The 26,911-nt window shown below is 35.8% G+C and overlaps 1 protein-coding gene across 13 annotated transcripts in view; it reads left to right on the forward strand.

Moving 5' to 3' along the window:
• Window positions 1-26,911, forward strand: part of LOC108974917 (disks large 1 tumor suppressor protein) — a 105,263-nt gene that overhangs the window by 45,125 nt on the left and 33,227 nt on the right. For 11 of the 13 annotated variants that reach the window (XM_018943031.1, XM_018943027.1, XM_018943035.1 and 8 more), the window contains exons 4-7: window positions 6,773-6,976; window positions 23,432-23,455; window positions 24,277-24,870; window positions 24,939-25,317. In XM_018943031.1, coding sequence (XP_018798576.1) covers window positions 6,773-6,976; window positions 23,432-23,455; window positions 24,277-24,870; window positions 24,939-25,317 — 1,201 coding nt within the window. The remainder of the gene's footprint in view (window positions 1-6,772; window positions 6,977-23,431; window positions 23,456-24,276; window positions 24,871-24,938; window positions 25,318-26,911) is intronic. The other 2 variants (XM_018943039.1, XM_018943028.1) reach the window with 2 other exon arrangements.

A 26,911-nucleotide genomic window follows, 5' to 3' on the forward strand; every position in this document is an offset into this window, starting at 1 on the left:
ATAATAAAATAAAAAATTATAAAACCTAACAAAACAGTTTTAAATATAACAACAAAAAATAAATAACTACATCAAGCAAAGCAGAAACAAAAAATCTTGTATTAAAAAAATTTTTAAATAAATAAAAAAGTAACACAAACAAAAATTAATTATAACAAACAAGGGAGATACAAAAAAATAAACGAAAAATTGCTTCAAAAAAACGGAATGCCAAAGCATCTATGTATATACAAATAAACGAATCAATCGTGGTACAGCTGAATAATTTGATGTTGATTAATTGCTTTCGACGTTCGGTGTGCAATTTCAATGTGCACAATGCGGAAAAAGTGTACATAAACACACGGGCTTTCTATCGTGAAACTTATAAAAATAATTTAATATAAATACATTTAATTTATGCGAGCAGTTTTTCCGGCGTAACGTTTTTTTTTTTTTTCAAAACACTTTTTTTTTAACATTTTGGCACTTTTTAATTTATTTTACCTCCGTACTTTCATTTTTGCTTTGATGTTTGCAAAAAAATTTACTACGCTTCATATGAAATTAGTAATTGTCAACATCAATATTATGTATTGTATAAATTATATAAAAAATAAAAAATAATTTAGTTAAAAAAAAATGACTACATTGCGCATAAGCATTTCTGATTGTTAGGTTATGCTGCAAGAAATCAATTATTTTGGTGATTTAAATTTAGTGATTGGAATGCCTGTATCAGCGTTACAATTTGAATGGAGGATGCTTCTTTCTTCGAATTGCCTTGCAATTTGAAGGAAGAGAGATTTGTTCTGAATGCTGCTATCACTGACAAAATTTGGAACAAATCTGTAAATAAACATGGCCCCCGTGAGCTGTCAAAATCAGTAGACACTGAAATGGGCTTGCCATAGTACAAATATTTCCAGAGAATCGTTCAGCACCTTTAATTTTAATAGCATATGAAACTTGATGTTAAAATACGCGCCAGCTGTTCGACGACTAGCCACATCTTCACAGATTTTATGAAACTCGATATTCAACGTCTTTTCTCGATCTCATGTTTTTGTGAAACCAAAAATTAATCGAGTCACTATCTGAAGTACCATTCAGTCATAGCATTAGATGAGAGAACACATCTATATGCTACTGGTATTTGAAGATATGTGTATCTTTTCGGTCAATGTCGAATAAGTCGTTGTCATGTTAGTCACGCGCTCATTCCATTATATATATTTTATTATATTCTTCCGACTTATAGACCAAGTCTTTTCTACCATTGCAACAGCTCCCCAAAAGAATTTTTGTAAGTTCCATTTACGGACACTTTCACATTTAACCAATTTAATCCAGATATATCGTCCTACATTGAAAATTTTTGTCACAGAAAAGTAATAAAACGTATTTTTCCAGTCCTCGAAACACTTTTTATACCCTGAACAGGGTATATTAATTTTGTCACGAAGTTTGTAACACCCAGAAGAAAGCGTCGGAGACCCTATAAAGTATATATATAAATGATCAGTATGTTGAGCTGATTCGATTTAGCCATGTCCGTCTGTCTGTCTGTCCGTCTGTCCGTCTGTCTGTATATATACGAACTAGTCCCTCAGTTTTAAGATATCGTTTTGAAATTTTGCAAACAACATTTTCTCTTCAAGAAGCTACTCATTTGTCGGAACTGCCGATATCGGACCACTATAACATGTAGCTGCCATATAAACTGAACGATCGGAATCAAGTTCTTGTATGGAAAACTTTCACATTTGACAAAATATATTCACAAAATTTGGAATAGATAATTTTCTAAGTCAACAATGTAATCTCCGAAAAAATTGTTYAGATCGGCTCACTATAGCRTATAGCTGTCATATAAACTGAACGATCGGAATCAAGTTCTTGTATGGAAAACATTCACGTTTAATAAGATATATTCACGAAATTTGGTATAGATAATTTTCTAAGGCAACAATGTAATCTCCGAAAAAATTGTTCCAATCGGTTAACTATAGCATATAGCTTCCATACAAACTGAACATATAGTTACTAACATAAATGCACCTGTGAAGGGTATTTAGCTTCGGTGCAACCGAAGTTAACGTTTTTTCTTGTTATAAGCAGATTTTGAGATGGCTTTCCGCATTTTCAGCGAATTTTGCTTTATCCCTTCTGAGAATGGGTTCTGCATTGCGCCGAATTTAGTTTGGGGAATAAGAAAATATCACAAGAAGCCACACCTGGCGAATACGGTGGTTGATCGATGGTATTATTTACGCTTTTGGCTTTAAATTCGGTCACAATCGTGGAACGATACGGTGGTGCATTATCATCGTGTAAAATCTATAAATTGTTCTTTCCCAATTCCACCCGCTTTTGATGGATACTCTAACTCTCAAAACAGCCAAATAGAACTACTATTGATTGTCGAGAGACAGACAACAAATTCATGAAGCACGTAACCACGAATATCGAAAAAAATGAGCATCACCTTAGTTTTTGAGCGGCTTTGGCGTATTTTTTTTTTTTTTTTTTATTTTTTACCCTCCATTCCATGGCTCGTCGGCAGTTATGATGCTCTCCATGAATGTGAGATCGGAATTCGCACGTTCAAGTATGTCTAAAGGGACCTTTTTACGGTACTTGTTTTTTTGGAAAATTTATCGCTTTATCGGGGAGAGTCGAGCAAAAGGTCGATACCAAAAATATCCACAAAATCATTGTAATGCACTCGCGAGAGATGTCGAGTTTTCCTGCAATCTCTCTACCACTTACCTGACGATTTTCAAGCCCCATATGAAAATAAGAAAAGAGAGTTTAATGGATGATTAAATATGTAATTTTATTATATAATGGAAGGACTATACACATATTAGTAAAACTAATACCATAATTTCTGACCTTCTTAATTATTTGATGATCCCATTTTAAACCTTACAAACTCAGAGCACAAGATGACTATGCCCAAGGCAGTCCATTTCACTATTCATTATAACCACCTCTGCTAACCCTTGGAAAATTGCAGGCAAATATAAGAATAATATAGCTAAAAGAAAGAAAAGAAATAGCAAAAAATGCATATCGCAAAATTACAAGAATTGTCCAAACAACGCAATAAGCAAAAATTACAATCAAAACCTTACTATGTATAGCCATGGTATGTCATCAGAGGATTGTCGACGACAGCAACTCAAGCAAACTATGGATGATGAATTTTAAATGCAAATTGCGATTATAATAGAAAGTGCTTACGCGTCCTTGTTTAACTATATACAGTGATGGGCAAATTATTAGCAGCGGGTAGTTTTTGCTGCAGATTTGCATTTGCAACAGATCAGAACTGTCTAGAAACAAAAGCTGGATATTCTTCTTCTTCTTTGCTGGCGTAGACACTGCTTACGCCGTTATATCTGAGTTAACAACAGCGCCCCTTTACGCAAATTGGCGTCAATTCGAGATTCCAAATGCAGCTAGGTCCTTCTCCACCTGATCTCTTCAACGGAGTGCAGATCTTTCTCTTCCTTTACTTCCACTGACTGTACTGAAACCAAAACCTTCCAAGCTGGAATGTTCTATTCCATCCGGTCAACATGACCTAGTCAGCGCAGCCGTTGTATATCTCGCACAGCTCATCGTTCCATTGACTGCGGTACTCAGTGTTGCCAAAGCTTTTCTCTCGAAAACTCCTCAGGCCGACTCCATGTCTCTGCACCATATAGCAGGTCGCAAATGATGAAGGACTTGTAGAGTTTGTCGGCCTAGAATACAGTGCTTATATGGAAACTATTTTCATTTGACGAGATATCTACACGTAATTTGGCAAGGGTTATCTTTCAGAACAATAATGCAACCTTCGAAGAAATTATTCACAACGGACTACTATAGCATATCGCTACCCCACTACTCATGCAATAAGAAGTGCACCTATCAAAATTATTATAGCTTAGGTGCAGCTGAATCTAGCGTTTTTCCTTGTTTTATGTAGATTATTACATCATTCGTTAAAAAATGCCTCCAATATTTTTTTCTAACTAAAGAATTTAAATTTGTAATTTTTCTTTAAATCATTTGTCGTAACATACGGTCACTGGAAAATGTAAACAAATCACAGTTGATGTATTATATCATACACAATTTAGCTTAGCGAGCTATGAATACACTAAATTTTTCTCAAAAATCGCATGGCTGTTCAGCAAATGTTACAAAACGCGTTGACAATAATTTGCTGCTTCAGTGTACTCATAACCAATTCGTCACAGGGATATAAATTCATATTTATGTATATATAGGCCAACGTACATACATTCATACAGCAGCATGTCATTCATATTTTTTGGCGAAAAGCAAGCAGGCCAACAATCTCTGCTAATGCGTTATTATCCTTTCCCGCGGCTTTTGCTATGCGATAACAAAACGAAGCGCTTTAGCTGGCAACGAAAAACAGCAACATAAACTACAAATGGTATTATATTCGAGCATAAATCCTATTGTATAGTGGGGCGTTTACACACAATTTAACGCCACCTTAACATTATTCATGCAATCCTTTGGCAGCGAAGATTTATACATGCATTTGTGTGACCCCTAGGCAGGGGTGTCAACTGCTGCACATACCGCACAAGCTGCCGGCGCGCCAAAAAATCTCGGCGTATCCTTAAATGGCCACAGTCGCTTAAGCTGCTTGCCACAGCGCCCATGACTAGCTAGTGTTATGCGCTATTGTGTGCACACTTGTTATGCATTGGATGGTTGCTAAGCGTTGCATTGCGAAACAAAAAGTGTTAAATCTTGTACTGGCACAGATTTTAAACGTTTTTTGGCCTAATATGTGCGTGTGCATGTGCTTAAGTGTTTTATTTTTTGTTTTGATACTCGAACGAATTTATTTTGTTGCTGATATTGTCAACGGGTATTGTAGAGCGCACAATGGCATTGCCAGCATGCGTTACTTTTATGTTATTTGTTTGCATTTCTTTGGCGTATTCGCTGGTTTGACAGCATTCGTCAACTGAGTGTACCTTCGTTACATGTGTCTAAAGTTATATGGTCCTTACATTGCGCTTTTTTTTGGCATTCTTCTCGCGTAAGTGTCTTTTTATGACAGTTTAATATAAATGTTTAGAACAAAAACTTGCGCATTTACCGGAGAACAATGAATTATTTGCGCACATTGTTCTTCATAAGTTTTCTTGCAAAGTAAATGTGTTAGAATTGAAAAGTAAAGAAAAAGTTAAAACAAAAAGAAAGTAATTGCTATTTTCATTATTATATTAGAATGTGTTAATGCGCACACACGGGCACCTTTAATGGTTTCATCGGCTGTAATTACTTCCTTGCGCTAGCTTAATAACGTGTAAACCGTGTTTGCGTTGATACGTAATAGCTTTACACGGATATCCGAAAATTTTCGCTGTTTGCTTTTGCTCGTTAGCAACAACTGTCATTAAGGATAAATTTACATGCACTCCATAATTATAAAAGGAAGAAGAAAAATTTTAATTTCTGTAACAACGAAGCGATAAAAAAATTTTCCATACAAAAACTAAATTTTGATGGGTCAATTTGTATGGCAACTATATGCTATAGTGGTCCGATTTAAATTTTTTGGAGATTGTAGCGTTGCCTTAGAAAATAAAATATGACAATTTTCGTGAATATATCTCGTCGAATAAAAAAGTTTTTTATACAAGGACTAAATTTTGATCGTTCATTTTCTATGGCAGCTATATGCTATAGTGGTCCGATAACAGTGGTACCGACAAATAAGGAGCTCCTTAAAGAGATAAGGACATGACTAAATGCTGATAACTTAAATGCATACATACATATCTATATATTTCTAGAGTCTTCGATTTTATAGAGTCTTCGACGTTTCCTTCTGGGTTTTAAAACCTTCGTGGCAAATTTAATGCACAAAATTTTATATTAACGTAAACTTATGTTGCTGCTTTTCGTATACTTGTGATCCTAATTAGGTGACTGTGCAAAATTCGAAATTGCTTAAACGTACATAAAATGGCTGATTTCATGGAGGCAAAATTTAATGCAGAGCGCTTTTAAAATGGCTGCTTCAATGCAATGTGCTATTTACACGAACAAAACTGACAGTGAGCAACTAGACAAAAGTACATACAATTTAACGCTCAAAAGAAACTTCAGCCGCGCGACTAACATACAAGCACATAATTTTAGTGATTTAAATTTAAAAAAGAAAAAATTGGACTAAGCAATTTAAAAACAAAACATGATTGACTGGGTGTCAATCGTTCGACACTCGCGTCGACGCTTCTCTAACTATGTCGGTGCGCGTTCGCCAGTGCGTATACGTCGACGGCGCAGACAGTTAGTTGCGCCACCGCTAGCAGCAGCGTCAGCAGCACCAACAGCGCCCACGAAACACAGCAGCAGCAATGCAACGACGCCGGTGGGCGCAGCAAAAACGCCCACTGGTAGCGCAGAAGCACACAGCGGCAAAAAGAGTAGCAGCAATAGTGGCAGTGGCGGCGGCGGCGCTCAGTACGCCTGCTGTTGCGCCAATGTAAGTGTTGGCAGCGGCGCATGCATCAATGACAGCACAAGAGAGTGCTCGAAAAATAATACAGCACAACTGTGTATATTTCCTATTTGCTAATATGCTCATTTAAAATAATTTGTTGTCCCACAAATTTTTTTGTTCACATTAATTTTAAAGCTATTATTGCGCACTGTTACTTTGTGTGCTAAGCACTTATTACGTGAAATGATGTCAAAAAGTAAGAACTTATGAAGTTTTTTTCTTTTTATTTCTATTTTGCAGAATCAGCGCATGAAAGTCGATGGCGACGCCGACATTCCCAAAGAGAGTGCGGGAGTTAGCGCTAGCGGTACGGGCGCAAGTGAGGGCGGCAGCAGCAGTGGCGCAAAGGTGGCGGCCCGTTCGCCTGAATCGGCGCCCTATCAAAACCGTCAGCAACAGCAGCAGCAGCCCAATACCAATGTGGACACTGTGAGCAGCGAAGCTGTAAGTGTCAATGTCTACAATAATAACAAACACAATAGCCAATGCAATAGCAATAATAACAATAACATTGTTTCGAATTCAGACGTTTGCATAACGCCAATTTACCACTTTAATTGCCTGCAAATGGGCAACTAATTCATGTTTTGTTTAAAAGTCTATATGCGCCAGCGGTGAATAACTTCTTGGATTTTAATAATAATTGTCATAGTGGCTTTTATGTCGGGTGAATTTCTCGTGAGGCTTAACTTAGAACTCGGACGAAGGAAAAAACTGAAAATTAGATTTCTGGCAGACATTTTTACAAAAAAAAAAAAATAAATAAATAAAATTAAAATTTCCCGATATTTTTTTCCAATAGCCGAAAAAATCCTTCGACGAAGTCCTTAAAAATTGTATCTCAAAGACCTGTGTAAAATTTCAAGAAAATAGCTTGAGAAGTTCTGGAGAAATATTGCCAACCGACTTCAAAAACACAGTTTTGAGAGGAACGTGTTTAAAAACGGCGTTCTTAGTCTAACTGGCCTCGATCGCATTTGGGACAATATTCTAGAGGTCTTGTAGAATTTAATAATACAATAAAAAATTTGATTTTTTTGAAACCCGTAAACCCATGTAACCCCTTGAAAATGAAGTGATGGAGTTGATTGAACTCAGTGGCTACACTTTATAGGCATGCAATATGTAATCATACACTAATTAATTCTTATACCTGTAACTTATTAGCCAGTAAAATTAGTAAGGAAATAAGGTGCGGCAGTGTCCCCTTTCTCTATTTCGCTGCGCCCTTTTGCAAGTTTTGCGTTTCCGCTCGCTTAATACGTTAATGTTTTTTGTGTTACAACAACTTAACAATAAATCACAATGCTCGTTTTCTTTCGATTTTCATGTCATTAACTTTTTTTCTTATATTACGTAATTTTGGCGTAAATGAAATAATTTTCATTTCTTTTCGTACGTTTTCCTTTATTGCGCTAAATATTGCTCGTGCTGAGATCCCTAACATGCCAATATAGAAAGTGATTATTACTTTTGTTGTAATTCTGCATTTTGTCGCTTGTGTTTATATATTATTAATTACTTTTAATTTACTAATATATTTAATTAATTAATAAATATGTTTATTTAGGTTGTACGTTTTTATATGATTTTTGTAATTGCTTAACAATTCATTTGCCAATTCTTGATAAATAAAAGTGCTGCTTAAGTTTTTTGTATGGCATGTTGCATTTTATTTTATTTCGCTGAACAAAAAGGTTTGTATGTAACTTTTGATTTAATTTTTATATTTTTAATATATTTAAGTATTTTTAATCACAAATATAATTACATTTTGGTTTCATTATTTTATAATTATTATTAATGCAATTTTTTAAATTTATTTAACTAAATTAGTTATAAATATTTTATTAAAAGTCTTTTCCAATTATTTTAACACCAATGTGTTCCCATTTACACCATATATTGTTATTGAAGAAATTCACCACAGCGAGTTGCGCTATTCTTACGCGCTGTGGCATCTCTGTGCGCCGCAACAAGTTCATTGAAAACGTTGCCAATCATTTTTACGCGCTCTCTTCATTTCTTTTTTGCTTTTGTTTTCGCCTCTTCTCCAATTCGGGTGTTGCTTGCGTAGCGGCATTTCGTTACGCATATAAATCATTGTTTTCGTGTAAAGAACTGTAAAAAATTATACCAAACTAATAAATAAACAGTGTTTTAGTGAAATGGATTCGTTTAATAATGGAAAAGTGTCGTTTAAGCAACCAATAAAACATTTCATATCATTTGAAAGTTATTCAAGTGATTGACAATGAAAGAGCCAACGAACAGAAAGCTAGATTTGTGAGTGTCAAATAGTTGTGGAGCATTGCCAGCTGTGTGAAAGAATTGTAAAATAAGTTTTGCTTCGAGTATCGAATTGATGCGGTCGTAAACATGTTGCGCTGGCAGTGAAGGTTTTCTATTATTTTGTTAACGGAGGGACTTTGACACAAAAAAAAAGTTTAAACTCAATAACGCGCGAATTTTGCAAACATATTAAATAAAAAAGTAAACGTAGTATTTGTGTTTCCAATTGGCACAGCAATAACACAGATTTTGCAATTCCTAGCGTTTTTGTTTTTGTTAGAGTTGTAATGACGAGCGGTCATAGACAGAGCAATGGCTGAAGGTGGTGTCACTGGGCTCGTTGCCGCGTTACATGTTTATTATCGTCAGCAAAGTGCTGCGGACAGTTTGTTAGTTTAGTCAAGCGCTTGTAGCTCCAGAGTGCTGCAGTTGTCGCGAGATTGCGTGCGCGAACGAAAAAAAAAACGCGAAAAAATTCAAAATGCTAAAAATAAACTACATGTTCTAAAAAGTAAATAGTTGGGTGCAACATGAAAAAATTACAGCCGTTGTAGCTTAACAAAAGCAAAAAGTAGAATCGGTGCGGTGACAGAGGTAGTGTTGAAGCACGCGAAATAATCGCCAAGAGGAAAAAGTGACAGAAAGTAAATGAGAGAATAGAGAGAGCGAGCAATTGTTTTAAAAGTCGCGGCAGCGAGAGAGCAGAAAGTGGACAACAAACATTAACGGCGTGTGAAAATAGAAGAAGAAAAAAGGAAGCAAGCAACTTTAGTTCGTCGCGCAGTGTTTTTATATCATACAAATGTTTATTTTTTATTTTTCGTGCGCGTAAAAATTCTGAATTGAATTTGAAATAAAGTCGAACGAACGCAATACAGCAGCGAGTGACATCCATAGCAATTGTCTGCCAGTGATTTCGGGACGGGACAAGCGTGAAAAAACGCTAGAAAATAGTGAAAAAGTGCCTTTTTATATAGGATAATTTCTTGAGGATTAGTGTTTGTGTGGCGCAACGAGATGACAACGCGTAAGAAGAAGCGTCAAGATGGCAGTGGTAGTGGTGGTGGCTTCATCAAAAAAGTATCCTCGCTTTTTAATTTGGATTCGGTAAATGAAATGTTATTTACATAAATGCGCTAAACCTAATTTGAATATTTTTGACTTTAGTAATATAATTTGCAATTGGAAAGACGTTTCAACAAATTTGAAAATTTTTTAAAATTATGTCGGCGTTAGTGGGTGATGTGACTGGGTGTTATGGACACATTCACTGCATGATTCCATAGTTTATTTTTAAATTTACTTGTCGGCGATTGCTAGCACCAAAGTGCTCAACATTGCCAGTTTATTTTCTGTGTACAAAAGCAAATTTGCTTTTGCACTAAACAAAGTGGCTGATATGTTGTAGCTGGCCAAAACACACTGTCAAGCCGTTTTCGATAGCTCGGCAACGCCCCTGTGACGTTCTTCACTCTTTTACGACAAATAACCATATGCAAGTGGAAAAATGTAAAGCAACTAGTGGTACGTAATAGTATTGTCTACATTTGGCTGCTTGTTTAATATTTTCATTTGGTCAATTGGGCGCAGAGTACATTCATGCATAGTTTGTTGTGGTGTCGCAATCGACACAAATTCACTTGGAAACTCATATTCTCTTATATCCACCTTCGCTGGATCGTACAAGCAGCATCATTCATGTACTAAGATATGTATGACATATGTATGTATGTACCACTAAGCCCAGTATGGCCTACTTCATCTGTTTCTGTTTTCGTCGCCGTCTATGACAGCAACACAAGAACTAGTATTCGCGTTGATCATGGTAGCTATCTTCCGCGTGGTGGAACTTCCACCAACAACTTGCAGAGTTTTTTGATTTTTTATTGTGGTAATTTTTGCCGCCTCATACAGAATTTTTTTACTCTCGATGAATTTGCCTAACTTGCAAGTTATTTTCGCGCACTTGACGTTATAGCTTGGTGCCAGCTGTAGCAATAGCCGATTTTGTGCGTCATGCTGCTTCACATGTGTACGCTGCCCCCGGCGAAACTGATGACTTTTCCTCATTGCTTCTATCTGTGCTTCTTAGAAATTCCTACATACTTTCTACTTTGTGTTGTTTCTTAGTGCACTTTTTGATTTTTTTGGTTGCGATCGTCTTGTTACAACTTTTATTCTCACTCAAATGCTGCTGCTGCTACTGCCGCATAAACGTGTTGAACCTGATTCACATCTGATAATATTTGCTGAAAATAGAAAACTTTTATGGCAATTGCCTACTCTCTCTCACACACATTCTCTCCACGTTCACACCTTTCTTTTGCCCTTGGATGGGTGAATCTTAAATAGTTAGTAGTGTGATTTGCACAGGAAGCTGCCGGCGGGCTTTGCATATCCTGTTTTGCAAGTTATCACTTGGAATCTACTCAGTTTGCTGTTAATTTTTCAACCATTATTCAACCCGAGTTGAAATTTAGAACATGTATACATACATAAGATTTCCGTTATTTTATGACATTTAGCGTACGAATTGAGTAATTTTTCCAAATTTTTTTTTTTATTGTACTTTCAAGTGAATAATTTTTTAATGGCAAGTAGCCAAAAACTGTGCTTAAATGAGATAATTTTGCTATTTCCTTTGTGCTATGCCACAATTCTTAGTACACCGTGTTGGGTGGTATCTCGCGTGAGATAAAAAAATAACTAAAGCTAAAAATATTTCTTCATAAATACAGTTTTTACTTGCGAACGCATTTGTATGTACATTAATATGTATGCATGTGGTCTTTCATAGCTCTTTCACAGACAGGAAATGTTTCCACAAAATACGTTATAGCTAAAGAAGCTATCAATTCCAGATGTTATAGCACAGATTTGGTTTTTGTTAACTTCTCCATTCATACTAAATGCATGCAATTTATATGTGTGCCGGCAACCTGTAAACATTTATGCTACCCACACCGGTAGTAAATTTAATAAAATGATTATGTATATAAAAATTTTTTTTTCTTTATTTTGTTTTATATTTTCATTAAATGTCTTGTTCATGCTCACTTAATTTATTCATGTTGATTTTTGAAGGACATTTCTTTGTTGATTAATTATTATTTTTCTTCTGTCCCGTGGTGAGTTTATTGCCTTCCTTTCAGTGGTATGTGTGTGGTATACAAAACTGCTTAAATATGTAACTTGATTTATAAATAAAATAATATATTTGTGTTGTTATATGAAAGTTTTTCAAATATGTAAATATTTTCTGTCAATATATAAATAATTTGTATACAGTATTTCTATTTTCTTTTTAAATATTGAACATTATTTTGAACAGTGATTAACGTTTCACTAGCGTAGGAACCATGCAAAATGTTTATAATTTTGACAAAGATACGCTAATTATTTTAGGTAAACAGCATGTTAAAGTTATCTCTATTTGTAAGGCTATTAGATCGATAGATATACATACATATGTACATTTGTATATAATCGGTACAATATTTTCCCTTTCACTTGGCATATTTCAATAGCGTTTACATTTTTTTTTTTATTATATATTTGTGAGTTTCAAGCAATCGATTTTTGTTTTTGCAAATATAAACATGATTAATGTATTATTTTTTTTTTCAAAGGTAATATGACGAAATGTTTCGGAGATAGAAACATTTTTGTAAGAATATTTTAACTTTGTGTAATCTACTCAGCAATAAGTATAAAACTGTTTATTAAGAAGGTATTCCGGTCCAGAATTAAAAAAAAATTTCAAAGTTCAATTATTCAAGAATATGTCCACAATAATACTTTTAAAAATTCAAATTATTTTCGGATATATACTAAAATACAAATTTGGCTGATTCCGCATTCGAACTGGTTCGGCCAGTTCTTGAAACTTTCAAACAAAACTTTGTTTTCAGAGTCGTTTTTTCTTCAAAAATCAAAACTTTTACTAGTCCTTCCTTCTTTTCCTGTTGTTATCAAAATTAATAATAATTTTCTTTTATTAATTTTTGAATTTGAGATCTAATTTTATATATATATACCTAAATACATATATATTTAATATTTTAATCTTCCAGTCATTGTTTTTTCCGTACTGGCAAATTTTTCCCGACTTTGAGGAACCGACATAACACTGTTTTACTTTGTAACTTAACACCGTTTAATTGATAATCCGGTTTCTTAAATCCAACTGTGGACGGAGCGCGGTATATCTCTTGTAGCAATAAAAGCCGAGTTTTCTGGCATCAAGTTCAAATGGATTCTGCCATGAGTAATATGTACAATTTTTATAACTCCATTCACTGTTTAGTTTTCCATAATAATAAACTTCAACATTCATGCCAACAAATTATCCATAATTTTCATTACCCTAACGAAAGTGTCATAGAAAAGTTAGCACCTACCTATCAGCGTATGGAAGTAGCAGAAGTAAACAATAACTGCCACTAAAACAGTAACTAAGAAGGCAAAAGCATTATTATATGTAATATTATATATAGCTAAATATACGTGTGTAAATGTAAATATGTATATAAATATGTATACATATTTATGTATGTATGTATGATAAACTCATAGCATATTATTTAGCATTGAAAGATCACATGAAGGTGTGAAAATATTACAATTACAATCTATGCCACATGTGCATGTAAACATGCGTATAAATATTTGTATGTACTTGTATGCGTAAGTGTAATTGGTCTAACCTTTAAATTTTTGTATGTGCTACTTCATTCTCCAAATCCCATGACATTCTTCAGATACCACACTAAAAGCATAACAAACATAAATTTCAGTACAATATGCTCACATAATACAATATCGAACTCGCTGCCAATATTTGAGCGCTATTACGTGGTTAGTTATCAATTGCCTCTGACTTTGGTTGTGATTAAAATCACATAAAACGTGTGTGGTTATTCAACAACAGGAAAATCCAAATAAAATAAAGTTATTGAATGTTGTGTTTACCAAAATGACTGCTAATACCTGTCTAACAGCGCGTGTAAATGGTAACGTTAGTCAACAAATATAGTTAGCATGTACATATGTATACAAAATATGAATGATTTGATTACGATAAGATATGCTTATGAAATATGTTATGTTATGAGTGATTACATCACTGTTACACATAGAACTACAGTTATGGAGAAATTATTAGGGTAACACAATTTGCAAAGGCCAATAAGAAAGCAACTATTAACAGGAACTAATTCAAATACTATATTTTACCGAAGCCTTCATTGTGAAAGGAGAATTTTTAAGTGAAAGAGATCTTAAATTAAAGTAAAAACAAGGAAAAAGTTAACTTCGCTTGCATAAAAGCTATAAGGTCCGTTCCAAAGTAAACAGGACTTATTGAATCTAGCGCCCCCTTGTGGCGCCATCTATATGTCGACTAGTGCGTTAATATTTGGATGATAAGCGCGACCCATCTTCATGAAGAAAAGAGAAAAACCTCCAGTCCATAGGAAAACGACTGGCACGCTGTTTTAAACTCGGCTATAACCGTGTAAGCATGGCTACTGCAATAATGAAGAAGGAAGAGATACACCCATAAGCAAAATAGAAAAACAAACAAAGCAATACATTTCACTTCCCGAAAGATATAATCATTTAAATTCCTAGATTATACATAGTTTGGCTGCTGTATCTCAGACATTTCACTTGACCTTCTTTTTTTGTAAAAATTTGACTTCAATAGAGAAAATTAAATTTACACTCACTCTTTCCATCTTTTGACAATCTTTGAATTATTTTTTTTACAATTCTGTTTTGTAATGTGTTTTGCACATGTCATAATGGAAAGTAGAACTAATTAAATATAAGCAAGTGACCCTATTTTTTGTTCATAACTGTATAATTGTATAGCATACGTCAGAGTCTAGGAGCAGGTCCACCACCGCCACCCCCTTTGGCACCTTGGCTAAAGCAAACTGCCAATTCTCTGACTTTGGCTGTAATAAAAATTCATTAAATAACATAAACTCAAAATAAATATAATATATGTATGAATAAATTTAATACGATTACATAACATACTCGTATGTAATGTGATTGGCAGAAATGACCGCGAATAGTGATTAGACGTTAACGTTTTATTGGCAGATATATGCCTGTGCATATATGCAGATATCTACATATATGCATATGCACTTGTTCATACATACATACATACATACAAACACACATAAATGTGTATAAATGCACATGCTAACATTTAAAATATCGCACTTAGTCATAGCGATGCCTCAGCGCCTTCACAGCAACAGCGACGCTCATACTTTTCCATACACGTGCGTGTGTGCTGGCCAGCTGGAGCAGCTTGTTTTCTATCAAACGGTCTATTATTGTTAAGTCGTCTCCAGCATTTTGGGTGTGGCGCCTCACTCAGTATTCTACTTGCAAGCAAACGTGCAACTGTATATAACACATACATACATATGTACATGTATGTATATTTACTCATTTATAGCCGTATTTACAGCATGTGTCGCAAAATTGATTCGAAATTATATTAAATATAGTTTTTTTTTATATTTTTATTTTGCTTAATTAACTTATTTTTCTCTTTCAATTTGAGCAATCGATTCGCCGCATTCTGTCTCAATTGTAACGAGTAGACTTATTTTTCTATGTGCTTCTGAATTACATATCGCCTTTACTTGAACCGCACGTACACACACACACATAATGTTTAATAGCTTACAAGCTTATTAGCCCTGTGCTCGTGGGCACCGAGTTTAGTTCGTTCGTCGGCGGCTAAATGAGTGCAGACCACGTTAGCCATTAATTAATTGAGGCATTTGTGGTTTTTAAATATACATTCATACATACAAACATTTGTGCATATTTTATATAAGTGCTCTCCACGCTCTCACACTTTGTTAATTTGGCTAGAGAATTTTGTCACTCAGACAGTAGATAGATAGATAGTATTATTATGAGGTAATGCACCGCGACCTAGGGTCTATTGTGCCCTCTTCTATATCACATGTCCTCCCAGAACTCCAGCAGTCTGAATATTTGCAGGAGTTTGCCGGGCGCTACTGTGGTGATGTGTTCCATGCTAATGTAAATGGAATCCAGGGCCGTAAGCCTTTTTCCACAGATTTCTATGCAATCCACGATTAGGTGTGCTGGTGTTTCCTGTTCCAGGTCGCAGAACCGGCAGCTAGCACCGGAGACTATACCCATGTTGGACAGGTGTTTCCTTAGCTTGCAGTGCCCTGTGTAGATCGCGAAGAGGAGACGGAATTTTTCACGGGGGAGGTGAATTAGTTCCTTTAACCTGGAGAGATTCTACAGCCATAGAAGCAGCTTGGCGTGGCGCATACTTGTTGCCTGCTGCCAATGCCGTTCTTTCTCCAATCTAATTTTGTCACTTGCAAAGTCCCTTGTAACGGCTTCTCAATTTCTAACTGTGGCTACCAGTAGGAATGAACCTTTTATTCATATGTTTTTGTTCTAGTCGTAAAATATGGGCTTTTGTGGGAACCTTTAATATTTAGGTCCAGTCTAAACAAGTGGCAATTTAACCTCCGTGCTATTTCTCGGCAAAGCTCGAAATGTATTTTCTTTCTCTGAAAATTACATTAGTTGCCTAACAATTGTCTGCAGAGTTAGATGAATGTTTCTACTTTTCCCACGACAATCGGGGAATTGCCAGACCATTTTATGTTGCTTCCTTGTCCAGTCTGGAGAAAGCAGAACTAACGGCGCGGGTGTTGAAGACGATGATATCAATATGCCGCCGCATTTTTTCGTAGAATTTTCGAGCTCAATATTACACTGGAATATATATGGAATTTCACCAGGGTGTTTTTACAATTTCTAAATCTTTTTCTTTACTTTCATTTTCGTGCACTTTATTTGCGCTGACCTACATACTGCATGATGCCTATATATGTACTGCAAATGCTAATCGCTAGCGTGTCAAACCAACAATCTTAAACCTTAGAAATTTCTAGCCGTTTATACCCCTCACCTTGCTTGCATGTATTCCTCGTAACTTAACTAAAATATACCTGTATTTAAACGAATGCAGTTAAATGGAGCAACGCTGTTTGCATGCTACCACTACTTCCCCTCCTCCGCCTGCTAGGGCCATAATTACTTTAAAGCTACAAAATGGAAACAATCGTAAGTAGGCAATCGTTAGCGCATTCGCGTGCATCAGTTGTGAGAGGATATGGAAAATGTTAAATGTCACCTGAGGGTGGTGCTGGGCATAGCGCGGCGGGAAACGGGGTTACTGGCAGTGCTTTCGTGTGATTTTAATGCCTTGAGCGCCAGTCAGTCAGTTGGAAGTATACACGTTTTGCATGCGAAATTCTTATACCATATTTACGGCCAAATATAGTTATATGACTATGTAAAAGCACACAATGTTATTAGGGTGGTATCAAGATTTAATAGTGAAATATAAAAAAAAAAGTTTCAAAAAAATTAAAAAAAAAAAATTGTGGAGCTCTAATTTGTTTTATTTCCTGGACAGAGTACACTAATTTTAACACACAGTTGGTCACATCCAGAAGGAAAGAACAGCTTCAGAGACTTTTCAGATGAATAATCAATTCGTTGTTATTTTTGAGAGCTTTCGCATACCCAATAATTTTTTCACAATATATCCAATACGTTCCTTTGATATCTTTAAGGTCTCAGCGCTCCCGAACAACTTCGATTTCATCGGCAACCGCCTCCCTAACGTCCTAACCACTGCCTTCAGTGTCCAAATAATTTTGATCAATCCAAACCTAGGTTTCAACAGTATTTTTTCGACAGCTATCAAATTTATACAGTTATCTTTTATAAGGAGGGGCTAACTAAAAATCACATGGATTTAAAATAGTAGTACCATCTATGCATCAGACTACGCCCTTTACAGACAAGCTATTATAATCCGAATGCCCAAAAAAATTTTGAATAATAAAACTGAAACTAATCATTTTATAATAGCGGTCGACGTTTGTCAGACAATTCCATTATATTCCTACAGGAATCTGCAGAATATCTGGCAGTCGTTTTTCCGTTTCGTTGTTTTGCGCCAATTGGAGATTCCAAGTGTAGCCATCTCCTTCTCCACCTGGTCTTTCCAACAGAGTTGAAGTTTTCCTCTTCTTCTGCAAGACGGTAATAATGAGTGATTTCTGGTTCCAAGATAGATAAAATTATCTACGACTTCGAACTTATGACTGTCAATAGTGACGAGGGAACCAAGTCGCGAATGCGACCACTGTTTGTTTGATGACAGGAGATATTTCGCCTTGTCCTCGGGCACAACCAGACCCATACGCTTCGATTATCTATCCAGTCGATGTCTGTTATAAAAGATTGTACCTTCTCGATTCAACTCTGCAGCTCGAATTATTTCCTCCATCATTGAAGCAGTCGCACGATAGGGAAAACTTTTCTGAAACATGTGTGGTATCGAATGGTTTGGAGAAGTCCTCCCCGATCCTGACGGAGTTTTTGGTATTGCTCAACGTCAGTTTACAATGCCATATTAGTTTTGCTGGGATACCAAACTCAGACATCGCGGCGATGAATATTTGATCAGTGATGATTTTCCAGGCTTGAAGGCACACTAATAAGATCCAATGAACCTGCTGACGGTATTTACTACTTAAAAATGTTTACATGTATTTTAGTAATCAGAGACTAGAGGCAAATAATGCTTGCAAGTAGTCGAACTTCAGATTAAAAATTGTATCACCTACGCAAAACTGATTATTGTCAAAACATTACAATTTTCAGAGATTAATTACAAATCAATTGGTATACCTTTGCGACGACCCTAGTATCTTTATTTATACTAAATCGTTGTGTGAGCCCTTAAGGGTTAGCAAAAGTACGCTACCAAGCGCAGTTTAGTGGCCTCGCTAATAAGTTGCGATCGCGTTAACTGCTACCGCCGTCCTGTGTATTTGTAATAAATCTGATTTTTTGTAGTTGTTGTAGTGGTTCGAGAAGGCTTTTGTAGTAAGCGTGTATATTTAACTAACTTAAGTTGCTCGTCGTCAGTCCGAGTTAAGGCTGTGAGTGAAGTCAGTTAGCGTCAGCACAAACGTCCATCACCACTTTGCCATAATGAACAATGTCGCGGAAAAAAGTTGAACGTCCAACAACAAATGACTGTGTGTGTGTATGTATACATGTGTATATGGGAAAACAAATATAATTACATTAAAGTAGATTCATTTAATGCATTTACTTTCGCATAGAGCTCATTAAAGCCACAAAATTGCGCTGAACCTACACTTACCTCAAATGAAGGGTTGCATTTTTTGCATGAACTTAAGTTTAGCGCGCTTTATTAAATCTAGTTTTAAAAGTTGGAGAAATTTCATTGCAAATTATATGCCTCAAAATGCGAATGTTGTAACTGGTGTGAAAGATTTTAATTTTTTACATAACTGAGTGAGTAATGACAAACATTTTTGCATGGCAAAAACATTCATTTTAATCTCGCTAAAAAGCCCTCAGTTTGCTTGCACTCTAGTTGAGCGATCTCTACTAAAGCAGTTGTTTTTCCACACGCTGTTATTATTGTTGCAGTTTTATTTATTCATAGTTGAAATGATCCGGTTTGGGTGAAATACGCACCGTTTTGTTCGACAACTTGTTGTCGTTTAGAGGGTATACATAATGCCACTCACATAGACACCCTCGTCCCTGCTGGCAAACAACTGGGACAGTCGATTGTCATAAGCTTCTGTTGAGACGAATTTTTCAACTTTCCTTTGTTATATACAGAAACAAGTAGCAATCACTTGGTTCCAAATTCAAACATTAAGTTGGATAAATAAGACTCAAATTCTCCGAGCTTCTGTTGAGTTACTACTGATGTGTGTGGCCTGACGTTTTACTGATGGTTTACAATTTTGCTATTGGCCAAAACTAAACACTTCTGTGCGATTGCTTACTTCAGACGGGTCAATTACTTACAATACAGTCCCAATTAAGTGTTTCATCGTCAAAAAGAAGCTCTTAGTAATTGATTCCTAGCCGTTCTCGCCAAACACTTGGCAAATCCTTCCTGACTGTACCTCCTGGCTTCACCACTACGTTTTCGCCGGCTCACTGCGATTCCAATGCTTTCGCTTGACGTTGTAAGTTACACCCTTTTAATCATCAGCAATAATCATTTTCCCGGTCACGCATATATGTATGTGTGTTTTATAGGGTCTTCCTTTCGGATGCTACAAACTTCGTACCGAACTTAAAGCACCTTGTTCAGAGTACAAAAATGTAGCCGAAATTCCATGATATACACCGGAAACCTTTATTTCTGTTTCCAAGTGTCAGCGCTCCATTTCTTATCTGACTCCATTAGCCGTAGCCGTTTTCATATATCCAGTATTCGATGCTGTGAATTGGAAAATAAGAAAAGCTGCGCCTTCTTTTTACTCAAACTATTTTTCTGAAGCAATTTATTCCAACTGTTCTGCTTTTAGCCTCTAAGCTCCCGACGTTCAGTCCACAGTCGCCCGTGTATTTGACTTTTAATCTTCTCAATTACAATTAAATGTTTTTATTCGCTTTTTATCCCGTAATCCGTTTAGCATTTGTATGCTCATTCATTCTTCATTTACACAAATGAAAAGAAATAGAACAACAACAACAATAATGAATGTGGCAAAACCATGTCATTTAGAAATCTTTGACTTCCTCGGTTGTCTTGTGCGCATGATTTGCACCGCCGCGTGATGAACGTTCATTTAATGAATGAATAGACGATTACCCAAATAGCTGCCGGCCGCTGGCTGATTGGCTCGACTAACCGCGGTGCTCCGAAGTTGGCAACAAGCGCGTCAGCTGCCGCCAGACCGATTCGGAGTTAATTGACAAAGTAAATTTCGCTAAGAATCTACTTATTGTTATTTAAATCTACTCTATGTCATGTGTGTCACGTCTTTGCTCTGCACTTCATTGCCATATTTCCAGTCTCTAAATTTCACAATTTTTTTATATGTTTTTATATTTGTTTTGTAGGTGCTCCGGCACTTTGTTATGCTTAATGAGTTAGAATTTTTTATGAGTCAGTTTGTTGTTGTGTCTCTTTTGTTGTTGTCAATTGACCGACTTGCCTGTGGATTGGAGCTTAGAAGAATTCTTTGAATTTATGCCCATAAATTTGCAGTGGAAATGGTAAATTTCTCTGTCGCGAATTAAATTATAATTTTTGGATAAAAAGTAGTGAACAGGAACTCCCACCATATCACTAAAGGTTCTCTTTTTGTGAAACTTTATAAATCGTAACTAAAAAATTGCTATTAAAAATTTAGTAGGATTAGATTATATTATAGTAAAATGGTTACGAAACCCACTTAGGCTTATGATACCCATTGGAACCACCTCTAAAGTAGTAATGAATGATAGTGGAAAGGAATATATGGCAGTAACTGAAAATATAATATGTTTCCGAAATAAAGTTAATAATTGTCTAATATTCGCTGGGAGTTAAGTATTCGGAGAAAGCGTTAATTATGGCATGGTATCTTCCTAATAAATATATACATAAGTAAATGTAGGGTTACCACACAGGGAATTTCCTGATTTTGACCTTCGGAACTAGTTCCCTGATTTTCGAATTCCCTGATTGTACATACATACATGTACATACGCAACGGGGCTGATTTTGACTGAGACGGACATGGTAACCCTATACTTGTATATATGCATATGTGCTAAAAGTTGCATTAGACCTAGAGGTCTAATCAGAGACTGCAGATACTGTCATTCTCCGTAGATTTGCCTCTAAAGCTGTCTCTTATACACATCTAGATGTGTATAAGAGACAGTGGTAACCCTATACTTGTATATATGCATATGTGCTAAAAGTTGCATTAGACCTAGAGGTCTAATCAGAGACTGCAGATACTGTCATTCTCCGTAGATTTGCCTCTAAAGTGTGGCAACATGATCAAGTATTGGTTACAGAAAGAACATCGGTTTTATATCTGATCATCATCAACATTCTTTTAACTTGATATTTTTTCCTACAGAGATTCAGTACGAATACTGGCCTTTGGTCGTATAAATCTTCTCAACCATTTTTAAATCGTGTAAACCACGTTTAAACTTAGGCACGTCTCATTCAATCCTCCCCATAAAATATTTTCATAAAAAAATCAATTTCTTCTTGACCTTATTGACCTTATACAATTTCAAAAAACAAAAAAAATCAATTTCTTCTTACGAATTTCGAAATTGGCCCTATACAATTTCCAAAAAAAAAATCAATTTCTCCGCTTTTCGAAGTTAGGCTTTAAATTCGAAAAATTGCTTTGGAATTTTCGAATTGAGCTCATACAATTTTCACCTTAAATTTTTGCAAAAAAAAAAAAATTAACTTCTTCGCTTTTCGAAGTTATTCCTAAGTTCGAAAAATATGCTTGCGAAAGTTAGCCTTTAAATCTGAAAAATTTGCTTCCCAATTTCGAAGTTAAGCTCATACAATCCTCACCATACAATTTTTTCAGAAAAAAAAACAATTTCTACGCTTTTCGAAGTATGCTTTTAAGTTCGAAAAGCTTTCTTTCGAAATTTGCTTTCGAACTTCGAAATTGAGGTTATAAAATCCTCCCCATACAATTTTTCAGAAAAAAAATTAATTTCTCCGCTTTTCGAAAAGCCTTTAAGTTCGAAAAATTTGGTTTCCAATTTCGAAATTAAGCTTATATATATATATACTTCGAATTTCGAAATTGGGCTTATTGAAAATTTCATTATTAAATTCATTATAAAAGTTCCGAATACAGAAAAAGTAGTTTGAATATCGAATATACAACTAGCATAAATTAATTATACTTTCTGAAATTAAGCAATTTGACTTAATTGAAGTAGATAGATGGATTGTTTCTTTTACATGTTAATGTCTTTTTATACTTATCACTTGACTCATTGATTTACTCTTCTTTCACTGTGCTTTACGGCGTAAGTTGAAAATAAGGACCACTTACACTTTATTTGCCATTTTAGTTTCATTTACATTACAAATTTTTGTTTACATTTGAATGCCGCTAAAGTAATGAGTGTTTAGACAGCAGGGCAATGATCTTTTAACTTCCGCGTCTGCTTGACGCTGATGGCATGGCTTATCTCACTAATATCCGATGTGAGTCGTGCCTTGTCCATTAAACGTAAGCGAATGGGCGTGCGCGACGGCCACAAACAGCTGAGGAATTTGAAAAAAAAAAAAAAAACAATTTGTATGTATCTATATAATGATATGATAATAGTGGTGCTATGTAGCAATGACGGCGGAAGTATAAACGTTACAACAATGAAATGTTGCTGCCTCACAGTCTCCTAAGTGAATTGGGTCATTGTACATAGTAACAGCAACAGTAGAATAATTATGGCGGCCAATTACCATTGATCTTATGCAGCTGTTGCTGTTTTTTCTTCCTACCGCTGACGTGTTATTGCACGTTATACCACTGTCATTTAAATGTCAAAGAACTTTGGTTTATAGCATATTTCGCGCTGAATACTATACTGTTTATTTATTTAATTACCTTTTGTTTGTAGTTTTTTTATGTTTTAAGTTTCGATTTCGAATATACTGTTATATCTTAATTTGCTTTTGTCACTTTGCAGATACACAGAGCGTCATCGACGAAGGTAAGCGAGAGGCGTGCCAAGAAAAGGAAAGAAATTTCTACTTTCCTCTTCCCTTTTGTCTAATTAACACTCGTTCAATGTTTTTTGTATGTTTGTATGTGTGCCAACTAATATTGTATGCTCTCAATTTAACTACATCGGTTGTTTTTGGTTGTTGTTGTTGTTGTTGCTACTTTGTGTGCTACGCTGCTGGGAGCTTGCGTTGCCTTGATGACCGGGTCATGATAACAAGTGTCTTTTTAGCGAAAGCAAATTGGCACAATTTGCACATTGCACCACCTGAGTCGTGCCGCTATCGACGTCACCGTGCCCAATGAATATGATATTGTGCCAATTTGCAACACTCACCATATGTCTACCTACATATGTATGTATAAATAATTGTGTGTATGTGTGTGTGTGTGTGTGTGTGTAAGGGCGGACGTGATGCCGTTTGTATTGTCAAAATCACAGCATTTCAGTCGATTTATGTGCTCGTGCTCGTGTCCATTTGTGTTTTCATTTCTTTTGTGCCGTTTCATGTGTCCACTTTCATCACCACTCATATAATAACAAGTGTCTGTCGCTGTGTTTGTGTGTTCTTCGTCGACATTGTAACTATTCGCTGTTTGCTCACAGCAAACAGCCAACTAACTCCATACATACACATATACATATACCCGGCCTTTGGTTATTGTTGCTATTGTCAGGTTGTCAATCAATTTACTACTCGCTGATATGTTTGTACCACTAAAATAATGCAAATGTTACGATCTTTTGCAAATATACAAAATTAACACTTTCCTCTTAATTGATTCGTGTGTTGTTGTTTTTGTTTGCAGGTGAACGGTGATGAGAGCTGGCAATATGAGGATATTACATTGGAGCGTGGCAATTCTGGTCTTGGTTTTTCGATTGCCGGCGGCACAGACAATCCACACATCGGCACGGACACCTCTATTTATATAACGAAATTGATACCGGGCGGTGCAGCCGCTGCCGATGGACGTTTATGCATAAACGATATCATTGTGTCGGTGAATGATGTGTCTGTGGTGGATGTGCCGCATGCATCCGCTGTGGATGCGCTGAAAAAAGCCGGCAATGTGGTGAAATTGCATGTGAAAAGAAAACGTGGCGGTGGCGGCGGTGCTGCTGGCGGTGGTGGTGGTGACGCTACTGCCGCCACATCGGCCACATTGCCACGAAGTGCTGCCGCCGCCGCTGCAGCTGCTGCTGCCGGTCCGAAAGTGGTTGAAATCGATTTGGTGAAGGGTGGCAAGGGTTTGGGCTTCTCCATAGCCGGCGGTATTGGTAATCAGCATATACCGGGCGATAACGGTATTTATGTAACGAAAATCATGGACGGTGGAGCCGCTGCGGTCGATGGACGCCTCTCGATTGGCGATAAACTGATTGCGGTGCGCACAAATGCGGTAATGTTCACAATTATTCTCTTCCACACGCACATGTTTATTAACTGCATCATTTAATTGCATTTCAGGCCGAAACCAATCTGGAAAATGTAACACACGAGCAAGCGGTCGCCACGCTCAAGTCAATTACGGACAAAGTAACGTTGATCGTTGGCAAGACGCAGCACTCAGTCAGCTCATCACAGCCACAATTTGCGCCGATTAATTCGCATTCAACAGGTGCGATAAATAATATTGGAAAAACAGTTGTTGATTTTGCTCGTTCACCATCACCCTCAATCACCGCCAACACCACCACCACTACTACCACGTACAGCAACAACAATGTTAGCCACACAGCTACCACGAATAATATCAACAATAATATACAATCCTCAGTACCCGCCTCTTCCACAGCAGCTGGTGTTGGTTTTGCATCAACATCCAGATCCCATTCACCTTTGCCTCGTAAGACAAACGCATACATATACATACATTCGTACATGCATACACATACATACATATAAACAATCAAACATATACATATATGTATCTAGTAAACAAGTACATAGATATACTTGCAGCTGATATACAAGTACAATTACAAAACAGCTATATTTTCGTAATTTAGCTTTAGCGTTAAATCACTACAAGCTGTTTCGTTCAAATTAGTTTAACGCAAAGCATATTGTTGCTACTGTATTTCCGCAATAGACCTTACAGTTCTAGTTCATATTGATTTTATCTATATCTTGTCGCTATATCCCATATTTTTGCATCCAAAAGTTTATTATTTTAAGCCATGTGTTGGAGAGTGTGATTACTTTCATCTGCTTTTGCGCTGTAAACAAAGTGAATGCCGAGAATTAAGTTAAAATCACAAATGTGATGAGTTAATCAAAACGTTAAAGTGCCAAAATATTAGGATCCAACACACGACTGGTAGTAGATATATGTACATATATACATATATATCCGACTGATTTTCCCTTATGTCAATTTGGAAAACTTGGCTTCGAGAAAACGTAGTTTAAAGATTGTGGTTAAAAGTTGGCCGGCTTGATGTTAATCACTTCCAAGTGGTATATCTTCCACAATTTTTAAGAGTGGCTCTTGACCATATACCTATCTATAAAGACAACAAAAATAATTGATGTTTTGAAACGTTTTTGAGAACTTCCCCCATAAATAAATATACTAAACTTCCTCTCCAGATGTTTGTAATCTCACTATCCATGTGCTGAAATACACCAATACAATAAATAAAAGATTTACTTTATTAAACTAACACTGAAATAGGCTAAGTACTCACATATACATACATACCTTCACATGCAGATCAGAAATATTCTTGAAATTGAATGCCTCCAGCATTTTTGCGTCACTCCATTTGTGTGCCGCGCTATTTTAGCACTTTCCTTTTTTATTTCGCTAGCGCTAAACTTAAAATTTTGAAATATTTTATAAATATTATAACTGCAAAGGAATTTAAGCATGCTAGAACGCAATGTAAGCACATGCATATAAGCGCAAACACACATATGCAGCTTCCAAAAAGACTGAATAGTTTTTTATTTTTTATATTTTTTCGATTTGTCTTAAGTGCAAAACAAATGTGTATTCATGTGTGGCTACTGTAAATAGCGAAACTGTTTTATTATTCGTTTGTGGTCACGTATTGTGCATTAGCACTGCGCTGCGTGCATGAATTCGACAATGCCTCGCGTCCACGCAAGTAGCCCCCAGCTGCTTTGAGACGTTATTTCACGCCAATCGTAAAATTTATATAAACTTAAGAATTTTCTATTCTCAATTTTTTAACTTTGCTTTATGTAACCACAAGCACGCTGAGGGAATTTTTAACAAGCAATTTCTTAGAATTAAAAAAAATTAACTAAATTAAAATAATTATTAACTTTAGACTATTTAGTTAGAATTAATTAAGTTAGTTAAAAGTGCGGTAAAATTACTAATTAAAATTTATTTTGGTTAAATTTATTTAGTAAAAATTAATTAAAAGCGAAGAAAAATAATAATTTAAAATTCATTTTGTTAAAATTAA

Source organism: Bactrocera latifrons, unplaced genomic scaffold, assembly GCF_001853355.1.
Source record: "Bactrocera latifrons isolate USDA-ARS-PBARC rearing strain unplaced genomic scaffold, ASM185335v1 scaffold_6, whole genome shotgun sequence".
NCBI lineage: Eukaryota > Metazoa > Arthropoda > Insecta > Diptera > Tephritidae > Bactrocera > Bactrocera latifrons.